At 40.9% G+C, this 17096-nt stretch overlaps 1 protein-coding gene across 1 annotated transcript in view; it reads left to right on the top strand.

Moving 5' to 3' along the window:
* Nucleotides 1-207: 207 nt before the first annotated feature.
* Nucleotides 208-17096, top strand: part of LOC135465396 (ski oncogene-like) — a 36416-nt gene continuing 19527 nt past the window's right edge. The window contains exon 1 of the mRNA XM_064742627.1: nt 208-1171. Within this exon, the coding sequence (XP_064598697.1) occupies nt 404-1171 (768 nt within the window). The 5' untranslated portion in view covers nt 208-403. The remainder of the gene's footprint in view (nt 1172-17096) is intronic.

The raw sequence follows: 17096 nt of genomic DNA on the forward strand, positions 1-17096 counted from the left end.
TAGGAGTTTTTCTCCGAAGGTTGATGTAATATACCTGCAGTTCAAGGCGAAGTTTTACCGCCGAAAAGCGGGCTAGAAAGAACTGGGTCAAACGCGGCTGGGTGAGTTAGAGGTTGGCACAGCGAGATATTTATGCAAATAAGGTCGGTTGTGGCTAGACGTGTAGTCAGTTTGTGAGTCGCCTACTGACTTCGGCACATGGGGAAAGGGTCTAAGAAATTAGAAAGCTATCCGCGCAGACGTAGGACTACACGGTTTGGATGGAACAGGGGACCCCACAAACTCTTCAACCCGCATTTGCAGAGGGTATTGAAGAGCTACCAGACCGGCTGCCGGTGGAAAGTTTGAATGGCCCTACTGGTTTGGGTGGCGGGCTGTGGCCACACGACCTCAAAATATCGACATGGAGGAGTACAGAAAAGCTGTGGTGGCCAACGCTAAAAAACTGCCCTCCGAAAAGGGCATGGACTACGATCCATTCCTAGCACCGCCACCATTTCCCATTCAACCCAGTCCCTTCTTCATCCCCCTCGACGCAACCCGAAGTGAGAAAGTGGAAACTTTACTGGAGGGGGAGAAAATCGCCTGCTTCAGGGTCGGTGGGGAAAAACGACTGTGTTTACCGCAGATTTTGAACACCGTTTTACGGGAATTCAGTCTTCAACAGATCAACGCCGTCTGTGACGACTTGCATATTTTCTGTTCTCGTTGTAACCCTGACCAGCTTGAAGATCTAAAAGTGTCTGGTATTTTGCCACTGAATGCCCCCAGCTGTGGACTGATCACGAAAACAGATGCAGAGCGACTGTGTAACGCTCTTCTTCATAGCTCCCCGGAGCCTTCTACCAACCCACCTTCCCCCAACAGTTTTAAAGTGTATCATGAATGCTTCGGCAAATGTAAAGGGATCTTCAATCCGGAACTGTATTTGTCCGACCAGGCGAAATGTATCCAGTGTATGGACTGTCACGGTCTGTTCAGTCCGGCGAAGTTTGTCAGTCATTCGCACAAGGCAGCGGAGAATCGTACCTGTCACTGGGGGTTCGATTCCGCCAACTGGCGCTCTTATCTCATGCTGGCTAAAGATCAGCACGGAAAGGAGAAATTAAAGGCCGTATTGGAAGAAATCAAGCTGCTCTATGACCACACTAACAAATACAAACGAAAACAGGTAAGCAGAAGCTATCAGATTTTGTTCTGTTGCTATTGTAAGCAGTTCATTTGTTTATTTTTTACTTTCCGATTTCTGAAACCCATATTAATATATGTTTATTTCGGTCTCAGTTAAAACTGCATAGAAAAGGAATCGTGTGTATCTTTATTTTGTTACATGTTGTTAATTATTTTATGTCATTTTTCCGGTGTTTATTTCTTTTTTTCGAGTGTAGTCTTAATGTATATATGTACGCCAGTAAGCTTTATCCCAGTACATTAGTCTTTTCATAATTATGGTCAGGTTATATTCGTGTATTGAAGTGTCAGTGGTGTTTTTGTGTAGGTAATAGGATTGTATTCGTCTGTGTAAGTCTTCCGAGTAGTTGTATACATTCTCCATACACTGGGTGAGCCAGGCTTCTTGCGGGCTCGGAGTCTGGCTAGACCAGCCGGTAAGGCTTGGCTCATGTCGCCTGAGGTCGACTGAGGTGCAGAAATTTATCCTTACAGCCGTGCGGTGCCCCCCCCCCCCTTACCTGAGCTGAGAAAGCTGCTGTACAGTTGTATAATAATACACAGGCTTGCCCTCTTTTTCTGTGCGTGTCCTTTATAGCATGGTGAATGCCTGGCTTGAAGGTTGAAGGCCTGAGAAAGACTTCCCCTTTCAGCCATGCACTGCCTTTTGTTGTTTTCATTCAGTGAAAGGCCTCCCTCCAGCTGTGTGTGTGTGTATGATGAGGGTTGAGTGCCCGTAGGTCAGAGTCTAAGAAATCAGGTCACACCCAGCCCAGGGATAGCTTACCTTAAATGCTCTTCACAACTGTTAAAATGAACCAAGTGATTTTCTGGCTGAATTATAGGTTAAAATGTGGTATGATATCACATTTTATGATGAGAAAATTATCTTGGTTTTGTTATACCTCACACAGCTTTATGATTATTGTTTGAAAGAAAGAGTTGATTGTCATTAAAAGATTTTACGTTTTTCTGGGAGAGGTATTGGGTGTTAGTAGTCGGCTTGATCTTGTAAAGATTTCACCCGTAACATGAATTAAAGCAAAAAGGCCCTGGAAAGTTTGGGCTCCAGACAAAATACTTTTGTATTACGTAATTTTTGCAGAGTCAGGAGGGGGAGGAAGTCTTGTGGTGAGCTGTACAGGAATACCCTACATGTCTGGGGCAGATTAGTTCAGATTGTATTCCCATTGCGTAATGCTATAGGGTTAGCTCCTAACTTCACGCCTGAATGGCAAAGCTGAACTTCTGGGAGGTAATAATGAGATAAACAGAGACCAAACTATGTATGACCAGACCTTTGGTGGGAATAATGCCAAACAGGTTTAAGTAACAGTCTGCCTCTATTATGTTTTTCATGTGGTCTGCTGGGAAACTAGGTCACTGGAGCTCAAACACTACAAGGTTTTATTTTTTTGTTTTTGTTTTCTTTTGCAATGATACATTTTGTGGTTAATATTTTGTTCAACATTGTTGTGGAAATGTTTAATATAGTTTTGCATGCTTCATACAGTATTATTGTGGTATAAAGTTTGAGTACTTAAGTATTGTATTTGGATGGTAGCATTTACCAATAACTGAAATTAAATTACTTGAATCTTACTACACATCCTAAACATAGTGTTTACATAGTCCTTGTGCCAGTTAAATATTCTTTTCCGAGCAATTATTTTTTCATTGGAGATAAATGTTTATATTTTGTGTAGAGGTGTTGTGTTTTTTCCTTCTAGAAAATCAGTCAATTAGAAAGCCAATTAGAAAGTAGTCATTTAGTATGGTAAATTTGTTAATGTATTATTATTAAGTTCATTCTGAAACTTTTGTGTAGAAATCCTAGCAAAGATTGTTGCTCACCAAGTCAATTGTTAAAAAAGTAAAGAAAAAAAAACTAGGTCAAGTGTCGGTACAGGTTGTCCAGTGTGTGATTTGATGCCATGGAAGGGTGAGGCATATCTATAGTCTAGCGCTCGCATAGAGGCCTTGCATTCATATAGCACTCATTTCATGAATATTCAGGGACATGTATTTCTGCCTGTGTCAGTTCATGTACACTGTTAAGTTTACTTCAGAAAAGAAGACTGCGGTGATCTGTCATTAAGATAATAATGGCTCATTAGCTGTAATTCGATCATGCCTTTGCCCGTTTTATTAGAGCTGACTGCACGAAGCGTGATAGTAAATCAGCTAACACGTTCTGAATAGACTTGACACTATGATGTCAGTGTTTAATTAATAGCGATAATTGTTTTGTTCAGGTCATTGGTCATAAAATTGTTCTGTGGGGTATGTTTGGTCAGCCAGACATCTGGGACTCCATTCTGTGTTCATGTGAAAGTTGCAGTAGGTTCGGAAGATATATAAATTAAATAACTAATGAAGACTGCCTCATACATGTACATGTATGTAAGGATTATTTTATGATGAGCTGTTGTGAACTAGAAACAGTTTGATATGCGTAGACAGTGACGTGTACGTTGAAATATCTCTGATTGAATCTTGATTGAATTTGAATCAATCAGTCTGTAAACTAGGACAGGTGTTCCGTGCATGTCAGTGTGTCACCTGCAGATGGCATTGTGCTACAGCTCATCCCTTCATCCTCAGAGCTGAGACATGAAAACAGGTCTGTCAGTGTGTCTCCAAGAGCTTGCTTGTAATTACCATGATAGCCTAAGGAAATGACCAGGTATAAAAACTCGTTAGAGCACACCTTTCTGTGGTTGATTGGCCTGATGAATCCATGAAGGTGACAGAATTATTAATGACATCTGCCAGGTCTGTAGTGGAGGACGTCACCCTTGAGATGTTGAAGTCATTAGAACTCTTGACCCCCTGGTCTGGTATCTGGCGTTAATTCCCAGATCTCCACATGGACAGGTGTTCTAAGGTTGTGTCAGACTGACAGACACCTGTGACTACCTTGTATGTAGCCTGATGTTAATTTGTAAGAAAATATACCATGTAGGTTATAATGAGTGTGCCTCTGGGCTATTGAATATTGTGATTTGGGCTCAGTGATGTGAAGAGGACATGTGCACCTTGTATTTCTTCTACCCACAGACTGAACAATAAGGCCGTTTGGTCGAATTCAGATCTTGGTGTTATAGCTGAAGGTAAAAGTCAGCAGGATTGCCATGTCCCTGGGTACGGCCATTTACTCGATCCCACTCATATACCTGTCCTGTGTAGTTTGCCACCACATTTCCCAAAAATGTTTTTTTTTTTTTTTTTTTTAAATGCCCTTATTTGATATCAGTGGAGAAGTTATATAGCAATGTTAGCCACTCGTAGCTTGTAATGTGTGTTTGGAGGCGAACAATAGACAGAAGCTTGCCTGATGTTTTTGTCCCGAAGAGATCAGATTCCCAGGTGAAGTCCAAGGCTAGGGTCTATAGAGTTGTCCCTGCTCGGTGAGCGTCTGGCTGGACCAGAGACAGGCGCGTAGAGCGCAGACGGACTTGTTTGGGCAGCGGCGCAACCCCCGAGCAGGATACTTGCCACGGAATGTCAGTGGCCACATAAGGGGACTGTTTGATCAGAGCCTGGTTTTCTTGGAAAAAAAAGGCCGCTCTCATCGATTTTCTGTGGCGCTTACGCGGAGGATGGCTGGCTGTTTAGTGGGGAAGCTGGCCCTGCCGCTCTGAAGGCGCACCGTCTCAATTACCTAAAGGATCGTTTTCAAGATGGTCTGAGCGGGCGCAATTGCACTGTCTGATCCAGGATTGAGCTAATGTTATCCTGATCTGATTAGACCAGGACCTGCCTTCCCTAACATTCTGTTTGTTTGGTCAAGAGATGGAGTGGCCAGCAGCCACTGATCCCTGCTTCTACCTCCCACCCCCTCCCCCTTTTCCCTCATTGTGCTCAGACTTCTGTTTGTCTCCTCTCATGTCTGAGGTGCTTTGCGCTATGTCCAGACTGCTGGCACCTTCGCTGTGTGTGGGATGATGGGTAGTTCTGTCCAAGCATCCTTATTGCATCCAATTAGGCGTGACCTTAAGTCCTGTAGGCTGGGGTATCCACAGGCCAGTTTACCCTATAGTCTTTTCAACGTAACCTTGAAATGAAATTTGCACCTCTATGAGAGCCACTGTCCCACCAATCCACTCATGTTTTCCTGAGGAGCTTGATTGGGGGCAGACATTTCCAGCTCATGGTTTTGCTGATTGAAATTTATCGTGTTTAGTCCTTTTGGACCCGGTGGTTTCATTTGGCTTGCCAAAATATTTTTGTTTAGCTTAAATAATACTTTTCGATCCAGTAAATAGCATTCAAAGTAGCTATGTAACAAGTAGAGCATCCCAAATTATGTATAATTTATTTGAATTGCTTCACTTTATTAAGTGTGCAGCAAATTGGATTTCATTGATTAGTCTGTTACTGTTGTGTAAATGATGTCAATTTTAGAATTTTAAAACATTCACACTTCTGTTTGTGGCTGTGTTTGCCCCAGGTATTTCAAAAGCACATAAATGCCTTAAAATGATACAGCCAACTCTTAAGTTTTTCTGATATGAAATTAATCAAAGTTCTCATAAAACTCAATCAGAATCAGGCAAAAGGTGTTGTGTGGAAAATGCTAAACTTTAAGTGAAATACTGTACTGATATAAATATCATTTCTTCCCATTTTGCTTATTGACTTTTCACCCAAAGTCTTGCGACAGTATGGATTAGCTGTGTTGACACGGTGTAACTTTGTCTAAGCTTTGTATTGACCAGTCTGGCAGAATCCATGTTGCTAAATTCTGTTTGCGTTCGCTTGTCTATTTTTATCAAAACAAGCTGACAAAGAGCCAAGCAAAGAGAAAAGGCCTTCAAGTGGAAGAAAGGAATCCTGTTTGTGTAGTGAATGTTCCTATTATCCAATGAGATCAGGCTGACTAAGGTCCAAACTACAGCTTGTCTGTACAATTCTAACAGGCTTGTCTCCCCAAAGCAGACTGACCTAGATGTGTGCCAATTTCTAGCCAGCCCAAAGCCCTCCTCACAGGGGCTGGAGAGTGGGGTACACTTCCAGGCATAAGCACCTGTTTGTCAAATTGATATGTTTTTTTGTGCTGAAGTGCATACATGTACTGTAAATCTTCAGCATATTTTCAGCACGTTCTGGTCTGTGTTTTTATGTCCAATGCTGTTATAAACTTAGATGTGAACTCTTTCTTGGAAACAGGTGCTAATATGTATAGATGTTAAATTGAGTTGCTATTAAAGATTGTTGGTGTCTTATGTTTTTACTTTGTGAAATAGTCGTTAATTCTGTGATTTATCATTTGAAATGCATTTTGACAAGGTAACCCCGCTAGAAAGCCATCTAACATTCCAACGTCATCACCAAGCATCTTCACGGTATAACCTGGCCACAAAGCGTCTTCACAGCATATCATGGCCACAAAGCGTCTTCACAGCATATCATGGCCACAAAGTGTCCTGACAGTATATCATGGCCACAAAGTGTCCTGACAGTATATCATGGCCACAAAGTGTCTTCACAGCATATCATGGCTACAAAGTGTCCTGACAGTATATCATGGCCCACAAAGTGTCTTGACAGTATAACATGACCACAAAGTGTCTCGACAGTATATCATGGCCACAAAGTGCTCTGACAGTACATCATGGCCCACAAAGTGTCTCGACAGTATAACATGACCACAAAGTGTCTCGACAGCATATCATGGCCACAAATTGTCCTGACAGTATATCATGGCCACAAAGTGTCTTGACAGTATAACATGACCACAAAGTGTCTTGACAGTATATCATTGCCAAAAAGTGCTCTGACAGTATAACATGGCCACCAAGTACCTTGACAGCATAACATGGCCACCAGATATCTTGCCCGTGTAACATGGCCTCAATGTGTTCTGACAGTATGGCCACCAAGTGTCATAAAGTAGGACCACAATGCTGGGCCTTCCAAACTACATGTAGATAGTTTAATGTTTGCATGTAAATAGTTTAATTTTAAACGTTTAAAACGTCGAAATGTGAAGAAAAATAGTAGAATTTTGTGATCAAAGATCAGAAAATCTACCCCAGTATGATAGAGCATCTCTTCAGATTGTGACGTTATGGCAGTACATTCGCTTGCAGACAGAGGGGCTTCTTCAGGAGAGGTAGATCCAGGGTCAATCCTGAGTCGAGTCACACTTTAGACCTTAAAAGAGGAAGTTGTAACTTCCTCGCTTGCCGTTCAGCATGAAGGGATAGTGCAATGACTGGTTGACCCGTATCAGTATAATGGCTCTGGAGGGGCGGGTTACTGGCCTTCGGTAAGCTGTCTCAGTAAAGCAGCTCTAAAAGAGCTCACTCACTCACTCACCATGTGTACAACACAGACCACAGGAGACAATCAGTATACTTGAGAAAATATGGACAGATATCTCATCATAAACACCCTTTGATTATGTCGATCTGTCGTAGTCGTAGAGGACTTGCTACTTCTACCATGCCTATACTAAAAGGAAATCACCTCCCCTGCCCCCCCCCCCCCCCCAAAATCCAAATGAAAAAGGAAAGGTCAGGATTTTCACTCCAGAAATGCAGAAGTTCTTTAAATGCTTGTTTGAAACAACAGACTGTGACACAAACTCTAAGGAGCTTGCTCTACACTGTCCACGAGGCTAGAGGGCAGCCCTCCTTTTCACACTGCGCACAGCGGGCACTTGATGCCTCACAGCATGCTGTACTTTGATGCCCGTAACAGGACTTAGACAAGGTTTAAATTGGCATGTAGATGTCATGCAAATTATTGTTTCTATTCAATATAATACATATATTTGTCGTATGACTATTTTACTTATTTGATTTACAGAGTGCTAATTAAGAGGTTTAGACGTAGGGGTAATTATAGATTAACTTGGCTAGTACTGGAAAAACACACAGCAGGTAAACCTAAGACATATATTCTGCAAGGGCTTTGCAGGGCTTTTCAATATATGATCCCAGCAGGTCTTCACGGCATGACATCACATGGCCAGTGCTCTATGATCAACAAGATAGGCAGAGCTTCCAACCTTAATGGGATTTTTTAAAGTGGAACTAGATAAGATAATATTTTTTGAATGCAGTTCACGGACTAACATAGCATAATTATTGTGTCTAGGGAATATTTAGTGTGAAAATGAAGTCGTTGAGGTTCTTCTTTAACAGTATAAGATGGCCACCAAGTATCTTGAGAGTAAAAGATGGTTACCAAGTGTCTTGAGAGTATAAGATGGCCACCAAGTATTTTGAGAGTATAAGATGGCCACCAAGTATCTTGAGAGTGTAAGATGGCCACCAAGTACATGTATCTTGAGAATATAAGATGGCCACCAAGTATCTTGAGAGTGTAAGATGGCCACCAAGTACATGTATCTTGAGAATATAAGAGGGCCACCAAGTATCTTAAGAGTATAAGATGGCCACCAAGTATCTTGAGTGTAAGATGGCCACCAAGTACATGTATCTTGAGAATATAAGATGGCCACTAAGTATCTTGAGAGAATAAGATCGCCACAAGTATATCTTTGACAGAAAGCTAGCCTTGGAAACAAAACAAAAAAATTCAAGTTGTCTAATTTTCTGCGAATCGAAATAATTTATACATCCATACCTCTTTTACAATGTTCTAACGAGGTCAAACTTGGAATTCTGCATTGTATTGTAGTGTGTATTGTAGTGTGTATTGTAAGAATTTTCTATGCCACATGGAAAACTGTCAATATATTAAAGTGTATACCAAGACAAATTTCATCCATTATGGTGTACATGTATTAACATGTGCTGTTTGTCTGCAGTAACATGTATTTTATTGACTGTATATGTATTAACAGTGAACTTCTGGAGGGCTCAGAGCATTGAACCATGTTGAAGATAGATCCAATAAGTGTCCCACATTACAACTCATTACTAATGTAAACTGGAGAGAAAAGCAGTGAGCAGTAGAACAACATGCAAACCCTGCCCGGGATGTGCTTAGCCTGACCTATCAGACAGGGGCGCACACTTCAGTGGCAGCTGGTAGGGCTACATAGTTGTTATGAGAAATCCAGCATGACCTAAGCTACACCCTTTCCCAAATCACCCCCACCCTCCCGACCCACCTTCACTACCAATGCACACTAATATGCTGTCTGCCTAGGCTGGCTGGAGTTGTACAACTGTAGTGTGTACCAGTACAGACCTGACAAGCTAATGAGGCTTTGGAGGAGGAGGTGTGGATTATTACAAAACTTAGTGCATGTACATGTTTAAACATCATTACAAAACTCAACATATGTACGTGTTTACACATTATTACAAAACTCAGTACATGTACGTTTTTATGCATTATTACAATACTTGGTACATATATGTGTTCATGCATTATTACAGTACTCAATGTATGTGTTAATGCATAGTTACAAAACTCAACATATGTACATGTTTACACATTATTGCAAAACTCAGCACATGCACATGTTTATGCATTATTGCAAAACTCGGCACACATACAAGTTTATGCATTGTTACAAAACTCATTACATGTATGTGTTTCTGAATTTATTACAAAACTCAGTACACGCATGTGTTTATGCATTATTACAAAACTCTACACATGTACGTGTTAATATATGATTGTAAAACTCAGTCCATGTACATGTGAGGTGTGGACTTGGCTTTCTGCAGGCATGGTATACTGGTGAGAAAATACATGAGATGAATGTGAATAGATACATGAACATGTAGTTTGTGACTGGTGGTAGATACAAGTAAAGTGTATGTCCTGTCACCAAGATAACACATCTCAGACTTTTGTGACAGGTGTGTTAAATGAATTGTTCTGATGTTGAACATAAAAAAAGCACATTTTGAAGAAAGTGAAAGCCAGTGATTCACCCTGACGAATTCCTGTGTATTATGATCTTAATTGTTCGACCATCCAGATCTGAGTAGTCACTGCACGCTGCAAAAAAAAAAAAAAAAAAACTCTTCCAAATATGTGGCATTTTGATTGAAAATTTGCTGATCAGTTGAGAATATGCTATGCTCATAAGTGCCCCCCATGAAACAAGACAGCCAGTGCATTGAAGAAATTTAGTGCAACTTTCATTTTCACTTTTTAAGTCATATTTCTCGCAACTTTTTTATAAATCACCGGGCTGTAGGTTACATATAGCATCATATTAAAGGCCAGACTATTGACGAGAAAAGTTATGAAAAACTCATTCAAGTTTTGTGAAAATGGGCGCTAAGCTTGTATAGATAGCTGTTTGGTGTGAGTTTTGTTGATAAATGTAAATATCTGTCATTTATGAGGGATAATCGAACAGTTTGTTGAACTGAAATATTTAGGGGTATTTTATTTATTTAATTTATTTTGAGATAAAAGATTGTACATAAAGAGCCCCTTTAAAAAATTTGAGACCTGGCCACCAAAACAGTTTATAGAACCACACAGATATGTGTTCAGAATCAGTCTTTACAACATATTCATGTAGCCATGTCAAAATGTAAAATTAATAATCAACGGCATTAAATTCTATGACAGTAATTTATTGGTTTTTTTAGGTGTTTTATGGTAGATCTTCTTGACTGTGTTAAATGATATTAGCTTCAGGGGTAGCCAGGAAGACTAGCCTGCTGTCAGTCCCTGACACAACAGGCTGGGTAAGCCCCAATAGTGTGGGCTGGGTGCCTCACAGTAACCTGAAGAATATAGGTCAGACCTTAACCCATCTCCTCTCCCCGCCTGACACTAGGTCGTTCTCACACATAGAACTGGGGGAGAAAATCAACAACCCTCTTCTGCACTAAGGCATTTTTTTGTACTACCACAAACCACAAGAGACAAGTACTGGTACCCGTGCACGCAAATACATGTGGCATAGCCTTGTGCCCATGACTGATGCTGTTGCTTTATAGGGCAGTCAGAGTTAAGACTGATGTAAACATTGCTAGGAAGCATTCTTACCCAGCGTAAGGTCCGGTTTTTCAGTTTGGTAATAGCGATAGATAAGTAGATAAGTGTAAAAACAACTCACCTTTTTGATCCACGGACAAGATTTGAATATTCATTTCAAGATTTTGAAGGCTTTATTGTTCAGAATTCAAACGCATGATACTGTCTGAGATTTATCACAAATGGATAATTATGGTCAGGTAAACTGGATAATAGGAATGTGCTAATCTTACAAAGGGGACAATGTATAACACTGTGTATTTGAAACTGAACACTTTATTCACACAGTTGGAAGTCACTGACAAGAGGTAATATATCTTGGGAAGTCATAAGCAAATGGTCATCAGTGGACATGGACCATATTCTGAAAACCTATATGTGGTAATCACCAGAAGTCATAATATGTTAGACGATGCGCGAGGCCTGCGTAAAATATGGACGTTCATAGTTTTGTGTTAATTTCCATGTTATTTAGACAATATTTTCACATGCTTATCTGTGCAAGTTTTTTATTTGTTGTAGGCATGACTGAAATTGAAGGTGTTTTGATGTCTAGTCTAAAAAAATAAGCTGAATGTTCTCTAATACTAAGTCCATTATTTGCAATAAGATGTTTTTAGGGCACTAGCCTGTCTTGTATGCATTTCCATCTGTCTGTTGGTTAAATGAAGAGCTTTTCTGTTGGTTAAATGAAGAGCTTTTCTGTTTTTTGACCACACATGTGAAAAATGATTTTAAAAGCCCAATAATGCAATAACAGATCTTGACATTTATATTTTTTACCAGTAACTGAACCCATTTACTTCAGTGGAGCTAGGGGTTTTTTTCCCCCTCATTTTATGTTCTTGGCACTAAATGCAGTTAGAAGACATTTTTTTTTCTTCTTTTTTTTTTTTTTTTTGAGTGACAGGCTGTATGGTCAAGACCAGAATGAATTCATAACTTGTACATGACAGATTAATAGTAACTGGCACCCATGGTGAGTGTCCAGTCAGGCCGCATTCCCCACCCAGGCAACCCAAACATTCTTAATTAACAATACCTATTTTGGGGGTCTTCCAGATTTATTAACCTGTCTGATTTAATTAGGTGTAATTTGGTGGAGAAGAGAACCTTCTGTGGAGTAAATTGTGTTATCTGGTGTTTGTTCGGGTGGTCCCTCCACCCCCTCTCTCTGTGATTCTCTCCACCCTCCACCACCATGTTGCCCCTGGTTGACTAGCTCAGCCATCTCCCCAGCTTTGGGCTGCAGAAACCCTCCTCTGATAGTAAGTAGGCTTACACATAAAAAGATGTGGGTTAATAGAGAGAAGAGGGGCAGGACTGAGACCCAGCCCAGAGAAGAAACACAGCCTGGGCAGGCCCAGTGTCACACTGCCTTGATTTATCAACTTGCCACTCTGCCACTGTGCTTCTTGGGGGGCTCTGACGGGGATTTAAGCCATGTGCTCAGAAAACCCTAGGTTAAGCTAACTCTTTTGTGAGATTGTCTGCCCTGTCAGTTTTCTTTATTGTTACTTGGTATTCATGTATATTGTATACCAAAGCAATCAGCATACATATGCGTATTAAATACAAATGTACAGTGTGAAGTCCACCATGGCCTGGATAGTATGGCTCTTGCGCGTTGTAAAACATCTGATAATTAGTATGGTGTACTGCTTACTCAGTATTTGTATTTGAGGAGTGTATCAACACACAGTCAGCTCTTCAGTTTCCCTCCCTCTGTAGAATCTGCAGGACGGGGCTAACCCACGACCCACGAGAAATTTATCATTTATGTTAAAAGGAGCTTTTTTTCTTTGACAGCTTGTGAAAACAAAATCTGATGACAAAGTACGTTTCGGCTGGGGCTGTTGTGCTGGTCAGTCTGTAAATCTTAGTTACTTTTGAATGAGGGAGGAAGTGTGTTAGATGAAAGAGCCTGTGGTGAATTCAATTGATTTATTTATTTAGTAGATTGGTGTGTTCTCATGATTCAGTTTGACATATTGATATAATTTTTACTCTGAATACATTTCTTTCTGACCTTAAAACATGTGCACTGTAACTTTAATTAAAAACTTCCAGGGCCTGTTCTACAAAGCTGTTGCAACACTGGGTCAAGTGCATTTACAATGGCGATGTATGGCTTCACTGTGTGTTATTATGGACTGCTTCATAGAACAGGCACTTGAAAGTGATTTTCGTCGGAATTTCGACTTAAATTTGTCCTTGTAAAGCATGTAAATTTTTGATCTGGCAAAAGTTGAGTCATAACATTGGACTTCTCCCAGACGACTAAGTTCACAATAGAAGTGTCTGGTCAACTGAGGGCACTTTGTGGGAAATGAAGACCCCTCCCCCAAGCCATGCTCACTGGCTTCTGTAGTTGATGGGGGTAGTGGTGGACTGGCCCATGCAGCAGTCTGACCTTCCCCACCCCACTTCTTCCCCACACTTCTTATCAGCTGGACTATTCTTCTGGGGCACTCAGGTGAAGCCATCTCCTAATGACTCTGTAATTAGGGGGAGCCAGAAGGAATGTGGGGAGATAAGGCAGACATAGCTGTGTACCCTGCCTTAACTGCCTCTACCATCAGCTGTCTGTCCTCCTGTAACACAGCATTACTGAGAAAAGCACAGTCCACTTCTTTCATCCTCTGCCCTGGACATAATGTTTGAATACTCAGTCAAGTGAAGGCAACTTTTCATACACATAGTAATGGGATCCATAGTAAGAGAGAATGCCCCCCTCCCCCAAAGCCCAATTAAAGGGAGTTAAGTTTTTATAGAAATTTGTTTATATTAATTTGATCAATGTTGAAAATCTGTGATTTAATATTGCCTCTATATCTTGCTAAATCAGTATCCTTTACTAAGTCAATCTGTAATTTTTAGTTCATTTAAGCCATTTTAATTTTTCATAAAATTTGGAATCCGGATAAAAGTTTCAAGATGGAGCACAGATGGCTAGATTATAGCCTTGTCATAGCCAGTCTGCAGATGACCATATAGCAGGCTAAACTCTAATGCTTGCTCATTACCACGTATGGCTTGAGAGGAAGCCGTATTGTTGTTATGGGAGGCTCCTTAGTCAGTGCGCTGTGCTGGCATGCTAACCCCGCTCGGCTATGGAGGCCCCATGATTGTTCTTTAAAATAGCCTTTGATAAGTTTCTAGAACTGAAATATAAAATCTGTAGACCAATGTTTAATCTAATTTACAGTTACAAGTAGCATCCTGATCCAGAATTGTGCCTCGCCACGAAATGGCTGAAATATTGCCGATGTGGCGTTAAGTCATAATCATTCATTCATTCAGAATTGTGCTGGCATATTTTTGCTTTAGTATAGGTTGAGCATAGCATGCGCTCAGTTGACCGTGTACATCGACTCTCTGTACAAGCCTTACGGTGTGATTTGGGAGATCTATGTCTTTGCCTTGGTCATGCTGCCCATTAACTCTGCCCATGGTGTTTACATGACGCTCACCACCAGGCATGTGTGTGACAGTCCGCTGTTATCAATGGGCTGTCAGATGTAGCGCTAGAGATAATGCAGACAGATAATTGATCTTAGCCTGCCAGGGGAAACATATTCATATTATAATAATCTACATTTAGAGTTAGTAGTAATCTTAAATTACAAACAAGTCAAAATGATCAAATAAATTAAAAATTAAAAATACACATACACCATTGGCATAAATCTTAAATTCCGGACGGAGAAAATCAAAACTGTCTGCAGCTAGCAGAAACAAGACACACGTAGTTACTTGTAGGACCTGAATGTAAAAAATGTACTTCACCTAATGTTTGGTATGTAAAATTCACTTTGCAGAAGCACATAATGGCATTATGAATAACACTTTTCATGCCAACACTTAAGTTTTTCTGATGAAAAAGTAATCAAACTCTGTAAAAAAATCTTTTGAGCGCTCCTACAATGTGGATGAATCAAGGAAAATGAGTCATCAGAAAATGTTAAACTTTTGGTGAAATACAGTACGTAGATGATGATATTAAATCATTCAGCAGGAATTTACAGGTGGTTGTTAGTGCTTAGTATCTGTAGCGATGTGCAAGAAGAGTTGTATAATCTACGGCCAAATGACCACTGATCAGTCCGGGGTTATTCAGGGAGGCACGGTAATGACATCAGGGCTGCTAATTGTATTATAATTAGGGACAGAGCTCGCACATTGACCACTAGCCATGGTGGCTTCCTGCAATTTGGCGTGTTACCTGGGTGCCGAGAAACTGCTGGTCGTCCAGGAGATCAGCATGACCGTATTAAATCGACTTGACCATTGGGACAGGCCGCCACGCCAGGCTGTCTGCCACAGCACTCCACAATATGACCGGGGCGCAGGGAGCAGTGATGATCGTTTTATTGATTCTCGCTGCTCTTAATCCATCTTATGCCAGCGTCCTCTCTGGCATGGTCTGTTAGTGACCTTCTGTTGACCTTTACCTGACCTCGACTTGCGCAAGCTGTTGCATTTTAGCAGATAGTAAATAAAATGCAGACGTAATGTCTTCGTGCTACATGTATAAGCTGAAGTCTCCCCGTTAGTGGTAGATTGCATCTTCTCTCCTGTGGATGTCAACTGGTATTAGATTTCGAAATTACAGTGATCAAGTGACACATTTAGGATTTTTTAACCTCTCAGGCAAGCGAAAAAATGCCACAATTCTTTTAAATCTGCACTTAAGTCATAAAACAATTGTTTACCCTCTTGAAGAAGCTTTTAATTTTGATTTGGAGGAAAAATCCAGGTTGCATTCAGTTAAAGTGATGCAGCTAATTTGACTTTAAAGTGCAAGCAGATGTTAAAACAAAAGGAAAACTTGCAACCAGGTATTGCGCTTGGTTTGTAAAACGTTAGATTTTTATATGTCCGTTGTTTGGCTTTGTTTGGAAATGAGCTACATGTAATATTGAAATTATTCATATGCTGTTTAAAAATCATTTATCAGTGATTTATTTATTTTCCATAAAAATGTGTGGTACTTCTACTCTACCTGCAAAACTTGTAGGTTGTGTTTTAACCTGATAGACGATCAGGGGTACAGGTATGTTTCTATACCCAATTATCAATTCACATTCTGGAGACTGAAGTTGATACAGTTTTCACCTGTGTTTCGAGTTTATTACCGGAATCTCACAAATGTTAAGATTACCCTGCACACTGTGTTTGCTTCGTTTTTGTGTAGAAATATCTGACCACATACATGTATCTGTTTTACTTCAATGTGGAGGCAGCAGTCAAGCTAGCTAGCTACATGTAGCTGCAGGGAAGGATTTCTGACTGCCAGCTTTTGCGATATAACATGATAAAGCTTCTTGCTGCTACATCTATTTTAACATAATCATGTGGCATGGTGACGTAGGTTAGCTTTGCAAGGCTCAACATAGAGCACCTGTGGATCAGCTCACCACTTGTGTTGTATTGGCGGTAGTCGATACCCATGGGTAGAGAGCCTCTTGTTGGCTGCTGGGCTTTGACCTGAGCATGTCTGTTGGCCAGACAAAGTGGATTAATATACCATGGTCAGTCAGACAGACTAGCCAGCCAGCTGGTCAGTGAATGTCCATCACACACACAGGCCTGGAGCTGTAATCACCACCAGTTGAGAGTGGGTGGAGGCTTGGGCTGTCTGAACATATGGTCAGTTGTCACTTTGCGCTGGTTGACCCTAGATAGTTGTTTTGTCTGACCTCCCCATTTGTACCCCCAGACATGGCTCAGGTCTGGCTTTCTCTCCCCTACATGTTTACAGCCAACCAGGGGGTCTAGAGGAGTAACTTTCCCTAGTGGTCACTTATTGTCCTGCTCCATTCTTGTCTATCCATCCATGAGCGGCCAGTTGTATTCCCCCCAAACAACACACATGGGCATAGGGTGGATATTGTTCCTAATTTGACAGCACTTGTCGTCATTTACATTTGGACAGCGGTTTTCAAGATGTACCTTACGTCCTCAACCTTTTGGTGTGTGAAAGCGCTTCTTTCCAT

Source organism: Liolophura sinensis, chromosome 5, assembly GCF_032854445.1.
Source record: "Liolophura sinensis isolate JHLJ2023 chromosome 5, CUHK_Ljap_v2, whole genome shotgun sequence".
NCBI lineage: Eukaryota > Metazoa > Mollusca > Polyplacophora > Chitonida > Chitonidae > Liolophura > Liolophura sinensis.